We start from the raw sequence: 27,397 nt of genomic DNA, 5'->3' as shown, positions 1-27,397 counted from the left end.
TACTTCCGTAGTGATACTGCCTCGGAAACCCAAGGAGGGGTCGCTATGAGTCGGGGCCGACTCGACGGCACATAACAACAACAACAACAACAACATATATATAAAACTATAATTACGTTATTAAGGTCTTGTGATCCTTCAGCAAACATTTTTTGTTTTTATTTGAGTACTTGCTATGTGCTAGGGCTACTTGCATGTAAATAAATAATTAAAAACAAATCTCTGAGAAGTTAGAGTCAGTAACCCTTTGTGTGCTTTGAGATTTAAGCCATTGATTTAACAGAGTTTTGTTTGTTTGCTTATGTTATCCATTATTAGAAGTTTATTAATTCTTACATTTTCTTTCTAATCTCAGTTGTCACAGCTGTAAAACCAGGAAAATGCCAAGCTCAGCTTATGCTGTCAACTTAGTTGTGTGATCCAAAATACCTAATTCTTGTAGAGAAGCGTATAATTTCATCTCATTCATAAAACTTTACAAGCATTATCCTGCCACTAATTTACATGAATTTACTCTTAAATTATAGGTGAGAAACTAGAGCTTACAGTTTGAGAAAATTTTGGTTGAAGTAATTTCTTATCAATCATATTTATTGAGTGTCTGTATGTTTTTTCTGGGCCTTGGAGATACTCTGGTAAACAAAACAGACAAGTTCCCTATTCTCTTGGAGGTTGTGTTATGACAGGGATGAGAGACAAAGTAAACAAATTAGAAAATAGTACAACTCTAGACTTTGAGAAGTAATATGAAAACAATAAAAATGATATTGTGAGGTGATAGAGAATGGCTGAAAAGACCACTCTAAAGTGGTTAGGGAAATCTTTAATAAGATTATGTTTGAGTTGATATCTGAATCCCAAGTAGGAACCAGTTAGTGAGGATCTCAGGGCGAAGCATTCCAGGCAGAAAAATTATTAAGTGCAAAAGCCCAAGATGGGAACATATTTGGTGTATTTGAGGACCTAGACGAAGGCTAGTGTACTTCTAGTGAGGAAGGAACAGATGATAGAATATGGGATCAAGACAAGTAGGAATTTATTGTAAATGTGACAGGAAGTCACTGGAGGATAATGGCATGATCTGATTTATGTTTTAAGTGGAGAATGGACTGAGAATGGTGAGGTATGGCTGGGTTCTGGGAACAAATCTGGAACTGGAAAATAGCTATTATGACTGTCTAGGTGAGAAATGGCGATTTGCAAGGGAAGTTTATGAAATTCTTTATGACGCTTACTTGTGATTTTCGCTGATGAACTTACAGGAAATTTTCAGAGTCAGTTTGTGCTAATAGAGGCCGTATGTCTTAGCTAATTTGACACCATTCCTATTCTGAACAATTCTGCTTTAATAATACCTGGTCACTTGGCTCTTTTTACAAAAGTTGTTTCTTCCAGGGCTGCTAATTTTCTGGTGGAGCATCTTATGCTGACAAACTAATTTGTCATTAAAGCAACACATTTTAGAGTAATTGTTTTGCTCTAAGCTCAAGGAAAACAGCCTTTTCCTAACAGAATCTGATTAAAGAACCTACTATAAAGAAGGAGCTATGGTGGTGCAGGTGGTTAAGTGCTTGATTGCTAACTGAAGGGTCAGCAGTTTGAACCCACCAGCCACAGGAGAAAGAAGAGGCAGTCTGCTTCCATAAAGATTTGCAACCTTGGAAATGCTCTGGAGCAGCTCTAGTCTATCTGTAGGGTTGCTATGAGTCAGAATTGACTCAGAGGTGAGGGTTTGGGTACTGTAAAGGACATTGACTTTGAAGAGGGAAACAATACAGGAATTATACTGCTGGGACACACAATTCCTAGTTGGATCATTTTAGGAAACCCAATTAATATTAGCAGGTTTTTTTGTTTTTATTTTTAATAATAGCTGAGTGTTTATTTTAAATACTTACATGTAAATTAGGGAGTTTTGATAGCGTAGTGCCTAAGGCACTTGACTGCTAACCAGAAGGCTGGTAGTTCAAACGCACCAGCCACTCCTCGGAAGGAAGATGGGGCAATCTACTTCCGTAGTGATACTGCCTCAGAAACCCAAGGAGGGGTCACTTTGAGTCGGGTCCAACTCGACGGCACATAACAATAACAACATATAAATTATGGTTGCATTTAATAAGCCACATACTCTGAGAGTTATTATGTTGTTGTTATGTGCTGTCGAATCGGCTCCAACTCTTAGCGACCCCTCCTTGGGTTTCCGAGGCAGTATCACTACAGCAGTAGATTGCCTAACCTTCCTTCCGAGGAGTGGCTGCTGTTGTTGTTGTTATGTGCCGTCGAGTCGGACCCGACTCCTAGCGACCCCTCCTTGGGTTTCCGAGGCAGTATCACTACAGAAGTAGATTGCCTCATCTTCCTTCCGAGGAGTGTCTGGTGGGTTTGAACCACCAGCCTTCTGGTTAGCAGTCAAGTGCCTTAGGCACTATGCTACCAGAGCTCCTGAGGAGTGGCTGGTAGGTTATTATAATATATAAGAAATTCCGTTAGTATAGAAAAGTACTAACAGTCTCCTTGTAATGTTTAAGTCCTCTTTTAGTGTTAACCATCTCTTTTTTTGTTCAGTTCTTCCTCTCCCTTGTCAAAACTAACACATAAACGCTATTGTTTCTCTTACTTCATATTAGGCCTACTTATAAAATTTCTTCTTATAGTTTTCAGTAACTATTTAAATCCCAATTTTATAATGTTTATTTCTAAGTGGCATGTTTATTTGTGTAATACCTATGTACACTTTCTACCCTCTGATTATGATGTTAACATTAGTTCAAGAGGGATTTTTCTTCATGATCTTTTTCTCTTCACCAGAATTTCTTGACCATATGAGCTTCACCTCATTGTAAACATTTATTCACCTAAGCAATAAATATGTTTTATTATAGTAAAACTTGCAAATGCCAGAATTTGTGTAAGGCAAAAACCTGTCAAAGAAGGAAAATTCAAATATTTTCCGGTAAAAGTGCTAGAAAAGTGTTAATACTCCATGATGTCAAAGGCAGAAAACTTGTGAGAATTGGAAAATCAAGACAGTCCAATTGAATCCTGGCTCTCATGGGTTTCACCATATTAACAAGAGTATTGTGACTTGTTAGGCAGAGGTCTTAGATCACCTCTGTTGGTCTTTGTTGTTACTGCTTTTTTCCTTTGGGGATGTTTAGATTATCACTGTTGCTTATATTTTCTTAGATCATTTTCTGAACCAGGATAATCTGTTTAGAAGTACTCACAGTTACCTGGCAAGTCAGTGTTTTAGTTGAAAGTTAGAAAGAGTCCTTCAGTTCACCACAACTTTGGCAAATATTATCACTTCAGTTTGTTGCTATGCTTAGGATTTGTTGTTGTTGTTGTTATGTGCCCTCAAGTCAGACCCGACTCATAGCGACCCCTCCTTGGGTTTCTGAGGTGAGATTGTCCAACCTTCCTTCTGAGGAGTGGCTGGTGGGTTTGAACTGCCAGCTTTCTGGTTAGCAGTCAAGTGCCTTAGGCACTACACTACTGGAGGATTTGTGTAGCTTGGGTAATTTATCATGATTAAAGAATGAATTGTAGTCTCCTTATCTGTTTTGAATAGTCCATATGTTTTTTAGCCTCTTCTTTAGCAGTTCTTTAATTTCTGATACAAACATGACTTTCTCCACTTGTTGGTGCTGAGGAATGCCTTCTGGTATCCCTTAAATAATTTGTAGACAACGTGTTTGAATTATGCTTAGCCCACTTGCATTGTCAAACTGAATTAAGTACTCTTTAGCACCAAATACCTAAGAAAAAAAGAAGCCTACTTGTAAAACATTGCAGATGAGAGAGAGAAATGGCAACACATACTTTCCCCTAATGCTCTAACTTCTGAATGGTCATCTGGATGTGGCTGGCCAAAGACCAGCTGTTAATAAACTGTGGTGGATCAAGGCTTGATTGTTGCTAGACCCCCATTTTTGTTTTGCTGCTTCTTGTGAAGAACATTGAGAGGGCTAAGGACATCATCTGATCAAGCAAACATGTTCCACCTTTGGTCTACAGTCTCAACCCTCACAAGCTCCTCCTCAACTACTTTATCCTTCTTAAGCTTTCAAAATAGAGTAGATCGCTCTTTTTTCCACTTTGCCAATACACCAGATTAACTGATGTGTTCCATTTCCTCTTTAAAACATAGTGGCTGATGGCCCCATTAATATACTCACAACTTAAGCTAGTATACTTCCTTATTGTATCTGTGCCCTTTTCTGCTTGCACAAATTGATTGTTTTGTTTACCAAGGAGTCATTTACATTTATTACCAATTTATTTATGTGAGTTATATGAATATACAAAGAATGCTGGTTTTATGAAACTAAGATGGACGTCTTAGAAAGACATATATAACTTCAAAATTGTTTTAATTAGTTACAAGTAAAAAAATCCAACTGTAAAACTTTGGAAATTCTAAAAAAAAAATAACTATACTGATACTGCTTTACAAATGTGTATAGGAGCTTTTGTACCACTTCAAAGAAACTGAAATTGAAAATCATAAGTGATCCCTTTTAGAAAGAAGATCCCTATAGCAAGAAAGAAAATATATTTCCATCAGTGAATCTCTATACTCAAAGAAAAGGGCTTGGACTTACATCGATCAATGATTGACAAACAGTTGGCATTCATAAATGTTCAGTTAAAAGGTAATGTTTAAAATGTGAATACACAAATCCTTTTTTATGATTCTTTGTATTAACTGACTTTGATTAACTAATCAACTATTGCTCCTCATCACATTGGAGAAGCAGTCTTTTACTGTACTAGAAATCAGTAGATATCACTAGCTGGATTTTGTGCAGACCTGTTTTAAATGATCTCTTGTTAGTATACATACCAAGTGGATATTCATTCGAGCTTGGTGTCTTTTCTTCAAGGTGAGAGGAAAAATATTTTGTAGCAGAAAGTTCCCAGTGGAAAAGCAATACTCTCTTTTACCTCTTCTCATCCTAAATAAGATTAGTTACCATTAGAACTTGAAGAAGTTTTTTTTCTTTGTGAAGATGAGGCATTGTCCTTTAGTAAGACCCAGATTAATAGATTTATAAAGATTAGAATTCAGAGGAATAAAGAGTTCTCTAAACTCAAAAATAAAACAATAACAACCCAATTAAAAATTGGGTAAAATATTTGAACAGACACTTCACTAAGGTAAATATATATTTACTCCTCATTTATCAGCTGTCTCGTTATCTGACATTTCACATTACAACTGTAGAAAATCTATCTTGCACATTAATGACGTATGTCTGCCAGTAACAAACATTGAGGTACAAGGTGAGAATAACACTGGCTGTCATGAAGAAGATTATGTGTCAGCTTGGTTGGGTCTTGATTCTCAGTGGTTTGGCAGTTATGTAGTAATATAATTTGGCAGTTATGTAATGATGTAGTCATCCTCCATTTTCACATAACAACAATTTTCATATAATAACCTGGTCTTTGGAACCTAACCATGTTGATAAGCGAAGGGTGGGTGTGCAGATAACAAATAAGCTTAATATCATTAGTCACTAGGGAAATTAAAACCACAATAAGATACTGCTATGCATCTATTAAAATACCTAAAATTAAAGTAACTGACCATACCAAGTGTTGTCAAGGAACAAGTGTTATGAAGGAACTAGAACTCTCATACACTGCAGGTGAAAATATAAGATAGTATGTCTACTTTGGAAAACACTTTGGTAGTTTTCTTGAGACATTAAGCACATATCTACCGTATGAGCCAGCCATTGCAGTCATCCAAATGCAAATATGGCCCAGAATATGATAAGAATTAAAGAAGTGAGGAAGAAAGAAAGAATAAAAAGACTAGGGTATAAATAGTCCTCATTGTAAGTATAGATTATATTCTTAGAGTCTATTTCTAAGTTCATTGCAACTTAAGATATGCTATCCTAAACTATTATATGCTAGATAGGTTCCTGTCCTACAACCCTATTTAATCTGTAACATGGATTAAATATTGCATAGGAACAAAGAAGGATTCATCATTCCCTCTCCCTTCTGAGAAGCAGGGGAAGGGGAAAATTGGCAGTCTTAATGGTAGAAAACAAGTTTAAGTCTTTTTGATCCCTTCTTGCTTTTTCTATCAGTGGTGATTGATGCTAGCAATAGATGTGGGGGTTGGAGAAGAGGTAAGGACAAGAAATACCACTCTAGACTTTGCTATCAACCAGTTACAGCTGAGATAAGGAGTTGGAATTATAACAATTAGGAGTTGGAATTATAGCAGTGAGTATGAAGTCCAGAATGCTGATGTCTGTAGCTAGAATGGGGACAGGGATGGTAAAGAGAAGTAAAACTCCTAAGAAGTTAAAAAAAAGGAGAAGGAAATTCCTTTTGTGTCCTGTGTGGGTCATCTGCCAAATGTTCCTAGGTAATAGATTTTCAAAAGCAAGAGAAGTATACTACCTGTATATCCCAGATGACTTAAGAAGAATTCAGTAGCATGAAGGAGGGGACAAGCTAGTTTTAGAAAGTACTTCTTTACTTAGTTCTTTTCAAATCCAGCACAGTATAACCAGCCAAATGTCCAAAATAACCTGTATATCTGTTATGTTAATTTTATATAAATGTTAAGACTGTGTACTGAAAAGTGAAAGAAACATTAGCTCAGATGCTTACTGATAACCCTAAAATTTATAGAAAAGCAACAGAATTTTTTTAAACACATACCTCCTTGGAAATCCTTTCTTAAAAGATTTTTGAAAACTTCATGGATCTCAGAACTTATATTTACTAGATGAACTTGGTACTCTATGCATAGTGCTTTTGGTTTATAATACTCTGTTTTCACTCATTCTTGATTATTACTGAAGCTGTTGAAAATCTCCATTTATCTATTGTCTTGATCTTGTTATTTTGTTTTATTTGTTTAATTCGTCTATTGACCATGTCATTCTTTTCATCCAAATTGTATTTACCTTTGAACCCATGTTATATAATAATAATCAATCTTTGGAATTATAAAGGTTGCTTCTCTTAGTATTTTCACTTATTTCAAGAAAGTATGAAAGTGCCTATAGATATGAAATCTCTGGTCAAAGTGACTCTACCACATATACATAAATTATGTGTATTACAAAGAAAACAAATATATACTAATTAACAAATATACTTTCTTTCATAAAGCATATACAAAGGAAGCAATAAAATTGTTCTTGAGGAAAATATAATTTTCCCTACTCTGTATCTGTGGTGTACAGTGGAGTCTGACCTGGATTTGAATCTCAACTCACTACTACTTCTACTCTGGTAACCTTGAACAAATTTACATGTCTGTGTGTCTGCTTCTACTCTTTTGAATGGGACTAATAATGCCTAGCTCAATGAGATTATCTAAGATAGTTTTTAAACATTAACACTGGTTTTCTGGAACCCTAGAACTGTGTAGAGACGTTTAATGGGTCACTTTGTATATTATTGTTTTGGGTTCTGCAGGTTTAGTTTGAGAAAGTGGGTCCTGAGGTTTACTGTTTAAAAATATTTGAAAGCCATAACCTCTTAGGTGCTGAACAAGTACTAGTCCTCCTATGCAGGTTAGAAAATCTATACTTTACCCCTGTTACTCATAGATGGTGCTCCATCACAATCCAGGTTTTGAAATTCTGACTAAGTTTTCTTTTTTCTTGATAGTTTTATTGTGATAAAATTCACATACCATACAGTTTATCTACTAATTCAGTGATTTTTAGTATATTCACAGTTATACAACCATTACCACAGTCTAATTTTAGAACATTTTCTTCACCTGAAAAAGAAACCCCTTATTCATTAGCAGTCAGACTAAGTTACTTTTGGACTATTTTCCTCTGCTCATCATTGTGAGTAAATTAATACCCGGAGAAGAACCAAATGAATCTCTACCTACATATATCAGTTAAGAAATATAGTTCAATAGTATATTCAGGTCTCTTGTTAGGTTTTAAAGGCTAGAGTGTGTCTCACTTAGCTTTTTTATTATGAAATAGTGACCCCTCTTTGGGTTTCTGAGGCGGTATCACTACAGAAGTAGATTACCCAACCTTTTTTCCGAGAAGTGGCTGGTGGGTTTGAACCGCCAGCCTTCTGGTTAGCAGTCAAATGCCTTAGCCACTACGCCACCAGAGTGCCTATGAAATAAAGTAGCTTTTTCCATTTAGTCCCTTAGCATACTTAATTTTACAAATTACATCCCCAAAGTCTTGATTTTCTTATTTTTTACATCTAGAAGTTCATCCATCTAGTTCCATGACTTTAAAGATGACCCCCGGGTCTCTATATGTCCTGATCTTAGCTTAGAAATCCAACAAGCATTTTATCAAGTACTTGTTATTCACCAGATAAATGCTGTGTTAAAGATTCCCTAGGGTTAAATGATTAATTAGACACACTCTGGAAAGTTTACAGCTTTAAAGGAATGATGTATAGACAAAGAACAACAATACACTGTGATCAGTGCTATTGTGGACAGATGTATAAAGAGTTACAGGTACACAGATAAATAATAAATTCTTCCAGCCAATGAGAATTGAGGGTGGGGCCGGAAATGGAGATTGAAAGAGTAGCAAGGAAGCTACAAAGAAGAGATTTCAGCTGGACCTTAAAGAATGAGTAGAATTCATTGAATAAATAATGGAGGAAGAATATGTTCTAAAACTGCTTAGAGAATAACCTGAGCCTAAGCCTAGAGTATTGAAACACACGGCATTCAATGAACAGGCAGTGAGCTACTTGATGTAACGAGGGGGAACTGAATCGAGTGAATAGTGGTAAGACTGAAAGGTTGACTAGATCAGATTGTGAAGAGCCTGACCTTCCCCTTGCATTTCCCCTAGATTCAAGCTACAGATAATTAGCTTTTCCCTGTCTAATGTGCACATTAAATTAATTCCTACTACCATCATCCTAGTTCTCTAGGAATTATCTTTGCCTTCTTTAACTATGTTGCCTCATATATTCAGTCTCAAGTTGATTATTAAATCTCTCTCTTCCTTTCCATTCCAGCCACTACCATGGTCTCCTTTCTGGGATCTCCTTTGTATTTCTTTTGTCAAGTGTTAGTAGTATATTTTTTATTCCTAAAACTTTCACCTTTCCTCTATTTTGCTGTTCAAAGTAGCTTTAAATAGTAGCTAAAGTAGTTCCTCTGTCAGGGAGTGAAGAATTTGAAGGGCCAGAGGTTTTATAATAAAGAAAACTATTACTAAGAATATCTTCATCAAGAAATCTCTTATCAAGAGATCACTGATTAGGAAGTTCTTTATGAACTGATACAGAAAAGCCTCCAGAGTATATTATTGAGTGAAAGCAAGGGTAAGAAGGGGGTATATAGTATATTCCCATTTGTTCTAGAAAAAAACAAACCAAACCTACTGCCATCGAGTCGATTCCAACTCATAGCGACCCCATTGGGTTTCTCAGGCCGTAAATCTTTGTGGAATAGATTGTCATGTGTTCCTTCCATGGAGGGGCTGGTGAGTTTGAACTGCCAACCTTCTGGTTAGCAGTCAAATGCCTTAGGCTCCACCAGAGCTCCTTTATGTTAGAAAGGGGGGAGAGATTAGAATGTAGACTTCATTTGTTTACAGCTGCATAAAGAAATGAAAATATACAGAAGAAATAATGGGATGAATACCTATAGAAACAGGTAGAAATGGGGTGGAAGAAGACAGGGATGAGAAATATGACTTCATAACTGTGGCCTGCAAGGGAGTGGAGGTGAGGGATTGCTCCCTGACTTCCTTCTGCTCCATATATGAAATTCACTTCTTAGTCTACCATTCAGATTTCTCAGCTGTGTCCTTGGTGTAATCCCTTTACTGAAATAAACTTACTACTATCCATGTCCCCAAATCACTGTCAAAACTAAAAATTCATGACTTCCTCCTCCACAACTACTTATTTTCATTCATTGTCTTAGCATAATATATTTATTATGTTCTATATTTATATATTCTTTGATGAATTTCTATTCTGATTTATTTCATGAAATACTCCCACTTAGATTGTAAATGCCTTCAAATAGAAAACATGTTCATGTCTCTCTTTTGTATTCTCTGAAGCATAATTTAATGGCTACTTAATAGTGGTTATTTTTATTTACTTTGAGAATCCTAATTTGTTAATTTTGTTTGGATAATTTTAATCAACAGAATTTTAAAAGGTGTCATACAGAAAAGATAGATTTGGCTGCTTTCCTATTATCTAAAAACTCAAAGTATTATGTAAAAAAATTGATGAGGAAAACAGTTTTATAAAAAATAATCATGGAAAATAATTCAACTAGTGTAGCTTTCTGTCCAGTGAAGGTGGAAATATGTGGGTGTGCACACTAAAAAAGTAAATATAACATGAGTGCCAGACATTAATTTACATGGAATGTAATATGATTTGTATGCTAGTTACTAATGAGTACAACTGTGGAAATCTGTGTGATTTTTAGCTTTGTTAATATACATGTGACATGCAAAGCTAATTCTGAATTTATAAATAGAATCTGGTAAACAAGATAGTCAATCTTTTTTTTCTACACTAAATGTATGATTTAAAAAAAAAGTAAGAAACTTTAACATCAGTTCTATTAGGAAATGAACATTTGCTTTTAAAATTGATGGCACTATGGGAGCTCTGGTAGCATAGTGCCTAAGGCACTTGACTGCTAACCAGAAGGCTGGCGGTTCAAACCCACCAGCCACTCCTTGGAAGGAAGGTTGGGCAATCCTACTTCCGTAGTGATACTGCCTCAGAAACCCAAGGAGGGGTCGCTATGAGTTGGGACCGACTCGACAGCAAATAACAACAACAACATGCCACCAGAGCGCCCATAAAATTGATCATAAAATATAGAAACTTGTAAGCAAAAGATCTTAGTATATTTTCATTTTGTAATGCATTCTAATCAAATATTTATTTTGGGACAGGCAAGAAAACTGGATGTATATTTTGAATATGAGGAAAAAATAATGAGCAAAACTACTCTTGATAAATCTCTTCTGGATATAATATCAGACCCTGATGGTATGTATGCACCATAAATTTGATGTTAGTGTAAGTTTCACATCTGATGAATCTAGCATTTTCAATTTGAATAAAATCTCAATAGAATTTTTGTTTTTCCAGCAGTTGGGGCTAATAATGAGGTAATGAAATGAGATACTTATTGTTACAAAGTTTGCAGCATAGCAGTACTTTTTCTTTTTTGATTTGGATGGACCAGAGAGCCCTGTGTTTTTATTTTTTAAAAAATTGTTTTTGTTATGATTTGGGTGAAAATGTACAGAGCAAATTGGTTTTCCATTCAATAGTTAATACAAATTTTGTTTTAACATAGTGTTCTTAAAGTGAAAAATGATTTTCATTTCATTTCTCAAACTTTCCTTGATAGTATTGAAATACTCTTTTTATTCATTTGCTTAAAGTTGTATATCCAAAGTTCAATTTCTGCTGGTTCCAGGAAGAAGGCATGACATTCAGATGCAAAATGTGTGTCTCTGAGTGATGTATTTTGATTACAGATGTACTTTGGTTTACCCTTTAAAAGAAAGAAATGTATCTAACATGGATTCTATTATAAATGTTTAAGGAGTTCACTATTTAAGGGAACTCAGTGGTCAATCCTTTTATGTGTATATTTATCAAAATATTTTTATGTTTGATTTTTTTAAAACAAGATATAACTATTTGTGTTTAGAAAATATAATCTAACTATTGTTTGCAGTTATAATCATGAGGTCTGTAGATTGTTTTAGTCTCTAAAATTCTCTAAAACTTTACAAACTTGTTGATAAATTCAGAATAGTTTTCAATTGAAATCTTGGTTGTTTTTCAAAGTCAGTGAACAACTTAAGATCCATTTTGCATGGAAGCTGTTCAGCTGAATTATGATGGTTTTTGAATTGTATGTTTTGTATGAGTTTCAGATTTTACTCCCAATTGGAACATAATTTGAAAAAAAAATAAACAGATGGTATAGTATTTGGAGGTTCCACTCATAAAAACTTCTGAGGATTCTTCAATACTGCTTTTAATTTTAAAAAGCTAGATTTGTGATGAGAACATAGCATTTTGAAAGTATATACATTTACAGTAAAGGAGGTTATATATGTCACCTTAGAACTCTTCTTTGTGTTTACAGTAAGTTGAGTAAAGTTGAAACAATAAGTGTATTGATAAAAAGTCAGAGCCTTTCTTTTTCTGTTCCTCTTCCAAACAATATATTCCTAAAGATATTAGATGGGGTGGAGCAAGCGGCACCAGATTGCTATTCATGCAAAATGACAGTCTGGTGCCACTTTGGCCCAGAACAGGATGTTGGAACCTGAGCAGGATTAGGAGGGCATTCCTGTGCGGGGGAAGGCAGTTGAGTAATCTGGCATGAGTTGTCAAGTCCAAGAAAGATGTGTAGAGTGCCCACATTAGGGGCAATCCAGCAAGGGCAGTATAAGAGCCCAAACAGGTTGAAAAGGGTGATGCTGCACAGAGGCAACCCATCGTGAGTCTAGGTGGGATGAGAAGCATGTGTGTAGGTCCATTGTAGAGTATCTGAGCCCAAGTATAGTGAGAAGGGCATTCATGCAGGTGAAGTGATGGCAGCAGGGAAAGGATATTTGTTACATACAGGGAACAGGTTAAATAAGTAAATATATAGAATAAAGGGGCCACGTTTCCCATGGTCAGAGAAAGGAGTTACAAATATGGACAAGGAGATAACTAGAATGAACCCTAGAGTGCTGGTTTGGAATTGGAGTATAGAATTGGAGGGGTGAACTTAGTTGTTTCACTCTATATTTGACGTATTTGAGAGCTATTGAAATAAATACAGGGGCATGTGTGTGTGCATGTGCAATTATGCGTTCCCTAGTTCTGTCAACTGAGAAGGCTTGGGAGCAGCACTAAGTCAATAGTAAAGATTTTGGCTTCTAATGATAGATTGTCCATTAGGACTTCTCAGAGAAGTGGCTGATTCCAGGAGTGAAATAGGGAGGGAGAATACAAAATAAGCCTGAAATTTTGTTGTGCAAGAAAGCAAGGGAAGTTGAAAAAACAATGAGACATAATCCAGAGGACCCTGAAGTCTCCTTTACGAATCCCTGAGTGGCCATATAGTGACAATTTGAGCATCAACATAAATAATAATAGTCTGAATGAAATGGGAAGCCATGAGTCCATACAGATATAATAAATGAATAGATTGAATATCTACAAAATATTTACAGTTTCAGAGTATCTCTCCATAAAAATACTTAATTACAAGTGAAGAAAGAATAACTTTACAGTGGAGAATCCTCATAGATTCCCTATCAGATAATCACAGTGAACATTGTCAGTAATGAAAGACACAGCACTTGACTGCTAACCAGAAGGCTGGTGGTTCACATCCACCAGCTAGTCCTCAGACGGAAGGTTGGGCAATCTACTTCCATAGTGATACTGCCTCGGAAACCCAAGGAGGGGTTGCTATGAGTCAGATCCGACTCAATGGCAGTGAGTTTGTTTTTTTGTTTGGGAATGTAATAGTGTACCACCCAATAGAATGTAACGTTAAGAATACAGCATCACTCTTGTCATACTCCTGCCAGTGATGCATAACTTGAATATAATCATGAGGACTCCTTAATTATACAAGCTTTAATTGTAAAATAGTCTTTAAAAAAAAAAAAAAAAAAAACTAGCCTGTGATCTTCAGAAACATTAAAACCATAGAAGTCAAGGTAGGGCTGAGGAATTGTTTCATACAGAAGACTGTGGAAGCATGACAACTATATGCAATACGTGATTCTGAAGTTGGTCCTTTTTCAATAAAGGATATTATGTTGTTGTTGTTATGTGCCGTCAAGTCAGACCCGACTCATAGCAACCCCTCCTTGGGTTGCCGAGGCAGTATCACTATGGAAGTAGACTGCCCAGCCTTCCTTCCACAGAGTGGCTGGTGGGTTTGAATCGCCAACCTTCTGGTTAGCAGTCAAGTGCCTTAGGCACTATGCTACCAGAGCTCCTAAGGATATTATAGAGAGTGGCAAAACTTGAATGGGGCCTAAAGATTAGATGGTAGTAACTTACCAGTGTTAATTTTCTAATTTTGATAGTTGTTATATTGAATTATACTAGGGATAGTCTTTGACATCCTAAAGTTTTTTTCAAATTATTTAGAGAGAATTAAAACTCTCTGAACTATACTTGAAGCTTTTCTCTGAGCTGCATCAGATTGCTCAGTGAGGGGAAATGGAGGGCAGTCACAGGAGAGCCTTAAGAGTGACAAGAGGTTTCCAGACTGGAATACTAACAGTTGTAAAAGAAACGTGTGCAGTTGCCATTTGGTGCCCCCATGATTGACATCATTATGCACATCAGGATGCACTCTAGCCGTTAACTGTCATATGACTCAAAATCTTAGCTGAGATGGGCCATTTATTAATACTAGAAATAAGTAAAAAAGTAAATATGTTCTTGGAGCAAAAAAAAAAAAATGCCTACTGTTAGAAAGGAGCTCTGGTAGCATAGTGGCTAAGACACTTGCCTGCTAACCAGACGGCTGGCGGTTCAAACCCACCAGCCACTCCTCGGAAGGAAGGTTGGGCAATCCTACTTCCGTAGTGATACTGCCTCGGAAACCCAAGGAGGGGTCGCTGTGAGTCGGGGGCCGACTCCAGGGCACTTAACAACAACAACAACAACACTGTTAGAAAAGGCTATGCTGGAGGCTAAGGATATTGAAAACAAAAGCAGGGACCCAAAGACACTTAAAACACAGAGGAAGGGGAACTTTCTTCTATCTTAGGAGCTGTGGTTTGAAAAAGGTAGGATAAGCCCCATTGCTCTTCTTTTTTGTCCTCTAGATGCTTGGTCAGGATTACATTCATAGTTGTAGGAAATGTGCAGTGGAACAGGTTAACTGAATCCAAAGCTTTCTAGCTAGAGCAGCCACTTCAGAAAATAATGGGCAGTTTCTTTAAAGTTAAACATGCACTTATCATATAACCCTAGGAGCTCTGGTAGCATAATGGCTAAAGCACTTGACTGCTAACCAGAAGGCTGGCGGTTCAAACCCACCAGCCACTCCTTGGAAGGAAGGTCGGGCAATCCTACTTCCGTAGTGATACTGCCTCAGAAACCCAAGGAGGGGTCGCTATGAGTCGGGGCCAACTTGGCGGCACATAACAACAACAACAACAACAACAATATCATATAACCCAGCAGTCTCACTCCTAGGTACTTACTATAATGACATCTATATGTTCACAGAAGAACCTGGAATCACCATTGAAGGACATCAGTCATAATAATGCAGTTTGGGCAGAGGGGTAAACACAAATTGTTGTAATAGAATAGAGAACCCTGAAAGAGATCCACATAAGTATGACCAACTGATTTTTTTCTTTCTCCACTGATTTTTGACAAAGGAAAAAGGACAGTCTTCAACAAATGGTGCTGGAGCAAGTGAACATCCATAGGCTGGAAAACAAAGAACCTTGACCTATATCCCATGCCTTATATAAAAATGAACTCCAAATGGATCATAAATATCCAATCTAAAACTATGAAACTCTTAGAAGAAAACAGAACTTTTTTGGAGCTAGGGGGCTAGATAAAGATTAGGCAATACCAAAAGCATAATCTATAAAAGAAAAAAAATCAGTAAATTGGATTTCAGCAGAGCTTTAAACTTTTGCTCAGCAAAAGACCCAATTAAGAGAATGAAAAGGTAAGCTGTAGATTGGGAGAAAATACTTCCAGTCCCCCTATCTGATATGCTGCAGTGAATTAGTTGGTATGACTTTTCTAGCCATAGTTTTTGTAACTCCCACCAGATTATTGGGTGGGACTGTACAAATAAGGTGTATAGAATGCTGATGTTGGGATTGGTTAGTTTTGTGACTCTGCCAGACTTAAAATGAGCCTTCCTAGAGGTAGAGAGGGAGATCACTGCCATCAAGAGAGAAGAGCTGAAGGTGAAGTAGAGTATGTAGAGTATCTTGGACCCAAGATCTCTGCATTGTACCTCCTTGGCAGAGAGAGACGCCCTGGCAGAGACAGTGGCAGTGGAACCAAGAGTGGTGCGCTTACCTGGCCCATAGAGCAAGAAAGCTGAGTTCCCTTAGGCAGGAGGCTTGCTGATGGAGTGGGGTGCACCTCGGTATACCTACTGGCAGAGCTAAAAGAGCTTCATAACATTTTCCTGAGTGGGGCAAAAGCCAGGCCAAAAAGCCAAGCACCAGGGAGGCATGCCTGAGGGCATAGCAGAGGGGAGACTGTCCTGATTGAAGAACTGTATCCTGAGAGCATTCCTGAACCCAAGTTGTAGCCTGTTACTTCCCTAATAAACCCCCATAGCTGAGTATTATCTGTGAGTTGTGTGCCCATTGCAGTGAATTATTGAACCCAATAGAGAAGTAGTGAGTGCTGTGCGAGGGAGGTTAGTGTCAGAACTGGTAAAACAGGTTGGAGGGTGGCGGCATGTCACCTAGGAATAAGCCTTGGGCTGTTGATGGTGATTCTGTTTCCCTCTTTTGAAGTTAGAGGAGGTCAGAATATGCCACCTCCATGCCCTTTTTGTATGGACTCATATCTAGAACATAGAAAAGACTCTTAAAACACACATTAAAAAACAATGAAATTAGAGGCAAATACAATTAATTTCATACACAATACTGCATTATCAATAATAATAAATACGAATCTATGGGTGGATGCATAGGTAGCCAGGCAAGATGATCAGGTGCTGGTAGGCAGACAGGAATATACCCATGGCCATAGATTGATTTGGCTGGTGATATTCCTATGTGCATATTTATATGTGCTATAAAAATATCCATATGATATGGACTAACCAGGGGACAAGGTTGGGGTGGCTTCATAGCTATAACCAAATGCCTTGAGGGAGTGAGTCATCAGGCCTGCAGACTCAGGACCATGGTCTCAGGGACATAAAGTTTAATTGGCACAACACACAGTACACAAAAATATTGTTCTACCTCCTACTTTGGTGCATAGCAGCTGGGGATTGAAAAGCTTATAGGCAGCTGTCTAACATGCAACTTTTGGTGTCGTCTTGGATGGAGCAAAGAAAAGTGAGCAAAATCAGTCATATGGAAACAGTTAGTCCAAGGGACTAACAGACCATGGGAACCTCAGCCTATATGACTCTGCGACCAGAGGAACTAGATGGCATCTGGCTACCAAGGCCAGCCACTTGGAAAGGGATCAGAATTGGAGATCCTGGATAAAGTGGGAGGAAAAATAAGGAACAGAATTCAAAACATACAAAAAGACCAGAATGACTAGTTGGATAGAGACTGGAGAAAACCCTGAGGCTATGTCTCTGGGTTACCCTTTGGGTCTGGAATTGGATTCACTCATGTGGCTTAGCTTTCAGCCAAATAATAGTAAGGCCTGTGAGCTGAACATCTATCCCAGGGAGATGTGCCCTTTAAACAGCCAATAGTGAGAGATTAGAAGGGCAGCATTTGCATAGGGGGAAAGCTAGATAGAGAGGAATGCATAGGTAAGAAGGATACAAGGAAGGATTAACCACCTGGGAAGGTGGGAAGAGAGCTATTCCATTTGAGGATTGTAGCTGGTGCCGTGAAACAAAATGTGTAGGAACTGTTGAATGTAAAACGAATCTGCTTTGTACATTTGCACCCAAGTCACAAAAAGTGAAAAACAAAAAACAATCAAATTAGAAAATGGGCAAAAGACTTGAAGAGACATCTCACCAAAGAGCATATACAGATGGCACATAAGCACATGAAAATATTTTCAGCGTGATTAACCATTAGAGAAATGAAAACTAAAACCACAGTAAGATACTACTACACAGCTATTAAAACAGCTAAAACTAAAAATACTGTTAGTACGAAAATCCTGTTCTGATGAAAATTCAGAAATTTCATAAATAACCAGTGGGAATGTGATAGAATCTTTCTGGCAAATAATATGGCAGTTTCTTATGAAACCAAACATATACTTACCATATGACCCAGAATTTGCACTCCTGGGCATCCCAGAAAAATGAAAATATATGTCAAATGTATATAGAAAACGTATATACAAATGTTCATAGCAGCTTTATTTATAATAGCCCAAAATTAGAAAGAGATGCACTTCAGTGAATGAATAGTTAAAACTGTGGTATATCTATGCTATGGAGTATTTTTCAACAATAAAATGGAATAAGCAAAAACAACACAAATGAATTTCAAAGGAATTATGCTGAGTGAAAAGAACCCACTTTAAAAGGTTACATATTATTTGATTCCATTTATGTAACATCCTCAAAATGACAAAATTAGAGAAATGGAAAAGAAATTAATGATTGTCAGATGTTAGGGTCAGAGATGAGAGGTTGCTGTGACTAAAAGGGGGTAGTGAGGGTTTTTTGTGGTGATGAGACAATTCTATATTCTGGTTGTGGTTACATGATCGAATCCATGGTCATATGATATATATATATATATATATATATTTGTTGTTGTTGTTGTTGTTTGCCGTCGAGTCGGCCCCGACTCATAGCGACCCCTCCTTGGGTTTCCGAGGCAGTATCACTACGGAAGTAGGATTGCCCAACCTTCCTTCCGAGGAGTGGCTGGTGGGCTTGAACCGCCAGCCTTCTGGTGAGCAGTCAAGTGCCTTAGGCACTATGCTACCAGAGCTCCTATATATAGATATAGATGTAGATATATATGATAAAATTGCATAGCACCATAAGGAATCCTGGTGGCACATTGGTTAAGTGCTCAGCTTGCTAACGAAAAAGTCAGTAGTTCGAACCTACCAGCCACTCCATGAGAGAAAGATGTGGCAGTCTGTAAAGATTTATAGTCTTGGAAACTCTGTGTGGGCAGTTCTCTGTCCTACAGGGTCTCTATCAGTCAGAATTGACTCAATAGCAACTGGTTATTTACCCATCGTGGGGGGGGAAGATTGAACAGAGAAAGTGTCAGTCTTCCCCTAAATTGATCTGTAAATTTCATGTAATTCCAATCAGTGCCCCTGTGGTGGTTATGTTTTTGTGTCAACTTGGCTAGGCCTGGTTGAGTGGCTGGGCAGCTGGATGTAGTGTTCCCCATGAGACTGGTAATCAACTCCATGGTGGACTCTACTGTAAGCAGCTGAGTAGCTGCCTTTGGGTATGTGGTCTGCTTCCTGTATATAAGCAACAGCTTTGGGAATGGTCTCTAGCCTACAGCATGCTTGGACCCTGCATGTAGCCGTGTCATTGTTCAGCAGCCTGCCATGCTCTGCCGACCTTGGGACTTAACAATGGACTTAAATTAATGGCCTGCCATGTGGTTCGGTAACATCAGCACTGCGCTATTTTATTTGTCAACCTTGGGCTTGTCAGCCTCAGCAGCCAGCAGCTGTCTGAGTGAAGAAAAGCCTCTAGTTTCAGTGGGCTGGGAGCAGGAGGCAGAGCTGAAGCCCAAGGCTGAGGGACTTTCACCCAGCCCTTAGAGCCTGGCACTTTGAACTTGGACTTAAAGCCTCCAAATTATAAGAATAAACTCCTGTTTGTTAAGGCCATCCCATTTGTGGTATATTCCTATCAGAGCAGCAGTGGGTAACCAGAACAGTCCCAGTAGTACTTCTGGTGATATATGTATGCAAATGAGTACATATAAAACAGTAAAATCTTAATAAGGTCTATGTCTCTTTCTTGGTTTTGACATTGCTCTGTAGTCATGTTACTATTAGAGCAAACTAGGTGGGAGGATATGTGAGATAACTGTGTACTAGTTTTATTAACTCATTGCTGTTGAGTCAATTGGAACTCATAGCTTCCTACAGGACAGAATAGAACTGCCCCATAGGATTTCTAAGGCTGTGATCTAGGAGCTCTGGTAGCATCGTGCCTGAGGCACTTGAGTGCTAACCAGAAGGCTGGTAATTCAAACCCACCAGCCACTCCTCGGAAGGAAGGGTGGGCAGTCTACTTCTGTAGTGATACTGCCTCAGAAACCCAAGGAGGGGTCGCTCTGAGTTAGGTCCAACTCCACGGCAGTGAGTTTGGGTTTTTTTTCATCTTTACAGAAGCAGACTGCTACATCTTTCTCTGCTAGAGCAGCTGTCAGAATTAAACCCGCTGACTTTTCAGTTAGCAGCTGAGCATCTAGCCACTGTGTCACCAGGCTCCTTACTAGTAGTATAATGTCTTATAAATCCATATTATTTCAAAATAAAAAATAAAGAGAGATTTCTCTGAATTATTTCAGATACGTGTTTGTAATTATGAGAACTTTAGGGAAACTAACATTGGTTGTACATAGGGTTGCTATGAGTCAGAACTGATTCTCTAACACTGAACAATAACAATTATTGGTCAGAGCAGTCACTGCAAACACATGTCTTTAGTCTCAAAGTTTCAGGCACTTTGTAATCTATACAGTATAACTGTTTTAATATGAAAGAATGGTTTCCCAAATATTATAGTAAGATAATATGCTTCAGAAGGAGGGGACATACATATTTAGTGGCCCCAGTTTGAGAAGCATGACCAGCTAGATAAGCTCAGCTAGATTTTAGTCAGCAAAGTTGTATAACATGATACCTAGGGTGACTATACATCTGGTTTCTCAGGTCAGTTTCATTTTTATACTAGTTGTCCTTATGTAATTACTACTAGCATCCCCTTGTCATCTCATAAGTGGTTTAAAATTATATTGTCACCTGCCTATATCCTTTCATTTCTTTTTGGGTTTATAGTTAAAGGTAAATCTCAACATTATAGATGGTCTGAAAGATAGAATGAAGATGCTTCCATAATCTCACCCTACTAATCCTACAACACTGAATCTTTCCTGATAATTTGTATTTATATGATTGTAATATACCTATGAAGGTGGCACATGCTGAGCGACATTTTGTTCTGTGTTATTCCTGGGGTTGCAGTGAGTCAGAGCCAGACTGATTGCAGCCAACAACAGCATGCTAATAATCTCAAATTTTGAGTCAGTGGAATCAAAAAATCATACTTTGTCACATTTATATATGTTCTCAGTTTTTATATACTTATAAATGTCTAGCATATCATAATGCATGATAACCGGAATTATGAAGTCTTTTTAAAATCTATTTCCCCTATGTAGCAGGTACTCCAGAAGATAAAATGAGGCTGTTTCTTATCTATTACATGAGCACACAGCAAGCACCTTCTGAGGTATGTCTTCTGTATTCATTTATTGGCAGGAAGGGCAAATGCTTATTTGCAGAGTAACTGCTACAGTTAGAATTTCAAAAACAGAAGTAAAAAGCACTATGGCCAAATAACTACTTCATTCCTTTCTTTAAAAGGAAAACAGTCTGTTAATGCTAGTTCTATTTACTGCTGGGTTTTATACCAATATTTATTGTCACTGGGGAAACTGTGCACTCCTGAAATGTCTGACTGCTTTTAAATTGTTGGAATATGGACTAAATTGAAGTGGGGAAGATTCTTATTTCTGGAAAATAACTATTTCTAAACTAAGTAATGTTTGAGATACTTTCTGAAATATTGTTCTGATTCATGTGGTCTTAGAAGTTTCGTTTCTTTAAGCCCCTAATACTTACTTGCCTTTTGAAGAATTTACCTTTAACCAAAAATGAAAATGTGGCAATATTTTATGGTTGTTTTAAAACTAATGCCCAATATAGAGGAGATATTTGGAGGAAAATATCCAAAGTGCAATAAGTTACATAAATATTACTGCAATTTATAGGATGAAACTGCAGATTCCTATCTGTCATATGCAGATTCATATAAGAATAAAGTTGTGATGCTGTATAATGCAATAATATAGATAGGTTGTTGTTGTTGTTGTTATTTGCCGTCGAGTCGGCCCCGACTCATAGCGACCCCTCCTTGGGTTTCCGAGGCAGTATCACTACAGAAGTAGGATTGCCCAAGTACTTCAATAAATTTCTAAGAATGATTAGAAAATGGCAGATTGTCCAAGTATGTATAGATAATTGACTTTAGAGTAAGGAAAGCAGTGATTTTGGTGTCAGACTTCATGCTGAGTCAGAGACCTGTTGACTCTTTCCGGTGTTAGCTCTGTATAGTTAGCTCTGGAGTTTTACTGGATGAGCAACAAGCACAGGAACCTCAGAGATGACATCTGGAGTAATATGGCTATTGCAACCTCTTTTCCTTTGCAGGTAGTGGTTGTTTTCTAACATCTGATAGACTGTAAGGTTTCCATTGGTCAAAAATCTTTGACATGTTAAAACAGCAAACTAAACATAATATTTACTTCAGGCCCTTTACTTTTTACCCTGGGGGTATATCTCTTGACTTTTATTTTAAGTCAGTAAGAAAGTGGTTTTCTTTTCAGAGATCTCTTTCTCAATATGAGGATTTACCTATTTCTTAGATTACACTAATAGTCTGTATTATTTTTCCTAAAAGTATGATTTTCACTTAATTCAAGATTCCTAAATTTGATCACATCATTTAATTTCATTTATTTTTGCTAAAGATTGTATCTTTTCATAATCTTTAAGTGACCATTCAAGGGTTTGAAGCAGATTATGACTACAATATCAGATAAAAATCTCTGGAAGATAATGAGTTTAAAGATTCCTTCCTTTAAAACTTAAATTTAACTCCCATGAATTCATCTAGACGTGCTCTTTAGGAAGTAAAACAAGCAAGAGAAAACAATTTAAAAAGTATGGACACCTGCTTTTCAGTTGATGAGTCTGCACCCTTAAGATGAATTTAAGATAGGAAACCTGAATCCAGTTCCTCTCATTTGATTTCATTTCCCCTATGTCTCTTAAAAGTGTGACCATTTGACATTTTTAATACACTTCTAGTAGTGAAATATTCTTTGTCAAGCCAAATCCTCCATCTAGTATTTATCCCAAGGAAACACAGTGTACTGACAAAGGGGTGACAAAATATAGGTGACTTAGAAGACTGTCAAAGGGAATTTTTATAATATATGAATTTTGTCTTAGGTGCTCAAGATGTGACGCCACTATCCTTGGGTGCCTAGAATTTAAACTCATGCTTTTGATCTAACTTTTTGATGAGTCAAATCAAGCAAACAACAAACAGTGGTCTTTTTGTTCATGAAAGTAAAGTTTTTTGTCATATACTTGTTTTTATATTTCAGGCTGATTTGGAGCAATACAAAAAAGCTTTGACTGATGCGGGATGTAACCTTAATCCCTTACAATATATCAAACAGTGGAAGTAAGTTTTATTTTCTTCTGTAATTCTTATCTTTTAGAAAGCACAGTTGAGATTGAGTTCCCAAGTAAAATGGAAATACTACTAAGAAAATTGAACAATCCTTGGTGTATCTTATCCAGTGGCATAAATATTTCCTTATCTGGCCCACCTTATCCACAACTTAGAATTACATAAACAATGATGCCTTGCTTTCCTAGACAAGTTTTGTATTTTCTCCACTGATAAGGTAAGAAAGTCAAAGACTAAAATGTTTTATAAAATATGTCATAAAAACATTTGAAGAAAATTTTAATTTCATTAGTGATGTATTTCATTAGAAATGCAGGTTAACATAATGTAGTTGTTTACAAAATACTGTGCCAAGATTACAGGAAAATTAATTGGTACTTTCAGACTCTGCTGGTAGGACTATAAATTAACATGGTTTTTCTGGATGGTTTGGAGAGGTTCTGACATAGCACTTGTACTTTTAGGAGAAATCAATGAAATTGTATAATCTTGGAAGCACATTAATAATGAAATTTTGAAAACCAGCCTAAATCCCAGCAATAGGAGTAATGAATTATGACATTTTCATAGCTAGAATGCAGTTGAATCATTAAAATTCATGAAAATTTTCATGTTGTTAAGTGAAAAAAATAGTTTATAATACTGTTTGTTGATTTGTATTTAAAATATGTCCTTTGCCCCAGGGACTTTTCTAGACATTGGGAATATAATATTGAACATGATAAGCAATGTTCCTACCCTCACTGAACTTATATTTGTAATGGGAGTATAAAAAAGTCCACAAATAAGCAAATAAATTAACAATAATGTTAAATCATGTTTAGTGATATTAAAATGAGTGATATGTTAGTAACTTCTTGGAGTGATGGCTAAATTTATTGAGAAGATAATGGAAAGCCTTTGAATAGGTGACATTTGAGCCAAGATTTAGGTGAGATTTTTTACAATATGACCCCTATTCTGTAACCATTTAACCATCTCTGTGTGTGCATGTGTGTGTATGAATATACACATAAATTAAGTAAGTGAAATGACATACACCTACATGTTGATGGTGGATAACTCCAACTGGTAGAATTTTTTTCCTTTTGGGTGCTTCCCTTTATTTTCCAAATTTTCCACAATAAACATTACATTCAAAATATTTTTGAAATAATGAGTTTTAAAGACTATGACATTAAATATGCTTTCTGATCTCAACTGTGTCAAAAATACACATAGCAAAAGAAAAATACCAAGTTGTTAACAATGATTATTGTTAATCATTGGTGAGTTTATGAGTGTTTTTTTATTTTCTATACTTTTGTGAGGATGGCACAGGACCAGCCAGTGTTTTGTTCTGTTGGTACTTAGTTAGGGTAGCTGTTAGTTGAAAGTGATTCAGTGGTGCCCAGCACCAACAAAATATTTTCCTTTGTTTTTCCCGGATTTCCTTTTATTTGACTGCATTGTTATTGTAATAAGAAAAAAAAAATCTTTGTTTAAAGAGGGAAACTGGAAACTGTCTTTTCCCATTTTTATAATGTATACACTTAACACATCTGTCTGTGTAGCATATGTCAGTGTTTTATTCAGGTTATGACTTATGTACTTTTTTAAAAAAAAAAATTTATTGTGATTTGGGTGTAATTTTACAAAGCAGATTTGTTTCACAATGAACAGGTCATACACATTTTGTTTCATGACACTGATTATAATCCTCACAATGTAACAACTCTCCTTCTACCTCTTCCTGTGGTTACCCCTTCTCTCTGTCCTTCTTACCTATGCATTCCTGCCTGCCTAGCTTTCTTCTGTGCAAATGCTGCCCTTCTGATCTCCTGTGGTTAACTGTTGCAAGGAGTGCATCTCCCTGGTGTAGTTGTTCAGCTCATAGACCTGTCTGTTGTTTGGTTTAGAGTTAAGCCATGCAAGTGAGTCCAATTCCAGGGATGAAGGGTAACTCGGGGCTGCTCTCTCAGGGGTTTCACCAGTCTCTATCCGACCATTAATCCTGGTCATTTTTAGTGATACTGCCTCGGAAACCCAAGGAGGGGTCGCTATGAGTCAAGTCCAACTCAACGGCACATAACAACAACAACAATAATATTAAGGAGGCCCTGGGTGGTGCAAATAGTTAATGCTCTTGGCTGCTAATTGAAAGGTCAGTGGTTCTAGCCCACCAGGCGCAGCAGAGAAGAAAGGCCTGGTGATCTATTTCTAAAAAATCAGCCCTTGAAAACCCTGTGGTACACAGTTCTACTGTGACGCACCTAAGGTGTTGCAGACAAATGCTCTAAGATGTTCCTACCTGTTGAGGACTCTGAGGTGAGGTGAGCTATGTGCGTTTATAGCAGGTACACAGCAAGGAACTCGGAGGACTCCACCTCAAAAAAATCAAGTTCCTTAAACAACAGATCACCTCCATTTTTATACACTTTGAAACAAAGAAATCATGCATATACATTGCATAACATAGAAAACATTTGCATTCTAAGAACTAATTTTATTAGGAGGGGTGAAGTGTCATGGCCACCAAGAGGTTTGTTTTTTGGCCTGTGACATCAAAAGTTCACTTTCACGTGAAGGTTGTCTACAATGCACCTGTGTGGTGAAGCAGAGCTCATTCTGGCCACTTCTGGCCAGTTCTACCCAGCTCTTATCTCAAGATACCTTCTGCTGCCTTGTTTCTTTCTTTCTTACCCCCACCCCGTGTTCCATAAGAGGGTCAGCTCCTATGTATTACCTTCAGGAATTTGGGCTTAGGCCTGTCAGTTCCTAGCAACATGAGGAATGTACAGGCTGCCTCAGGTTCACCATGTTGTTGTTATTGTTATGTATGTATGTCACATCAATTCCAAATTCATAGTGACCCTTTGTACATTGTGCAACAGAAGGAAACACTGCCTGGTCCTGCATGATCCTCGCAGTCATTGCTATATTTGAGCCACTGGGTCAATCTATCTGTATCTTCCCCCTTTTCTCTTATCCTCTGCTTTACCAAGCATGATATCCTGCTGCAGGAACTGGTCCCTTCTGATAACATGACCAAAGTATGAGAGACAAAGTCTTGCCATCCTTGCTTCTAAGGAACATTCCGGCTATACTTCTTCCAAGACAGATTTGTTCTTCTGGAAGTCCATGTTATGTTCAATATTCTTTACCAACACCATAATTTAAATGCATTAATTCTTCTTTGGCCTTCCTTATTCATTGTCCAGCTTTTACATGCTTGTAAAGCAACTGAAAATACCATCGCTTGGGTCAGGCATGCCTTCCTAGTGAATCTTTGACATCATGGGTTGCCAATATTCAGAATCAATTCATTGGCAACTACTTTAAGGAGAAACATTCTTGAGCATCATTTCATATAGCTGCAAACTATATAATCTCTAAATATATTTTTCTTTTTAATTGTAAGAATCATACCTGTTTATTGAAGAAAATTTAGAAAACTCAGAAAGGTATGAAGCAAATAAAAATTTTCTTGTAATCTCATCAGCCAGGCTATAGGTAAACATTAGTGTATATTTTTCCATTTTGTATGCATGTAACAGATAGTATATTTCTAAAAACTGAGAAGTCATTATTATAGATACAGTTTTGTATTTCTCCATTAACTTTTATCACACCAGTCTCTTGTGGTCTTTAAATAATCTTCATTGGTAATTTTCAGTATTTGCATAATATTCAGCCATATAAACATACTACTGTTTATTTCCCCTTCTTTATTGTTTAATTATTTCTAGTGGGGGAAAAATAAGAAAGATAAATTTTGGTTAAAGCATATATTGCAATCCAGTTCTGAAAACCATTGATTCATGCCCTGCTTTCTGAGGAAGGCTGAAATTCTAGTGTTTGGAATTTTCTAGTGGTATTCTTGGCAAATTTTGTCAAGATTGATAATTGAATATTTTTAATGTTTAAACAACCAAATCTTAGTGATTCCCATCCTACTTCTACTCTCCTAAAACTTTCTTGTACTTAGGTAACCTTTGTTTATTTACAAAAAACATTAAGATAAATAAGAATCATACTGTAAGAGAATACTGAATGGCATAAAAATACTTGTGATGGAGGTTCTGGTAAGATGGCAGACTAGGCAGAAAGACTGCACAGACCCTCTTCAACAAAGAAAAGGGAAACCAATTAACACAGACACAGAAGATAGTCCTGGACCCCTGAGCCTTGAAGGGAAGGATGTAGAAGTGGACTAAACCCCAACTAGCAGAAGAA

The 27,397-nt window shown here is 37.0% G+C and overlaps 1 protein-coding gene across 1 annotated transcript in view; it reads left to right on the top strand.

Moving 5' to 3' along the window:
- The window catches only part of SCFD1 (sec1 family domain containing 1), a 147,312-nt gene that overhangs the window by 55,273 nt on the left and 64,642 nt on the right, over positions 1 to 27,397 (top strand). The window contains exons 15-17 of the mRNA XM_007949997.2: positions 10,917 to 11,013; positions 21,081 to 21,151; positions 23,094 to 23,173. Coding sequence (XP_007948188.1) covers positions 10,917 to 11,013; positions 21,081 to 21,151; positions 23,094 to 23,173 — 248 coding nt within the window. The remainder of the gene's footprint in view (positions 1 to 10,916; positions 11,014 to 21,080; positions 21,152 to 23,093; positions 23,174 to 27,397) is intronic.

The sequence above is a fragment of the Orycteropus afer genome, unplaced genomic scaffold, assembly GCF_000298275.1.
Source record: "Orycteropus afer afer isolate SDZICR_OR568_19922 unplaced genomic scaffold, OryAfe1.0 scaffold00260, whole genome shotgun sequence".
Taxonomy (NCBI): Eukaryota; Metazoa; Chordata; class Mammalia; order Tubulidentata; family Orycteropodidae; genus Orycteropus; species Orycteropus afer.
This window is presented reverse-complemented; position numbering and strand designations above follow the sequence as displayed.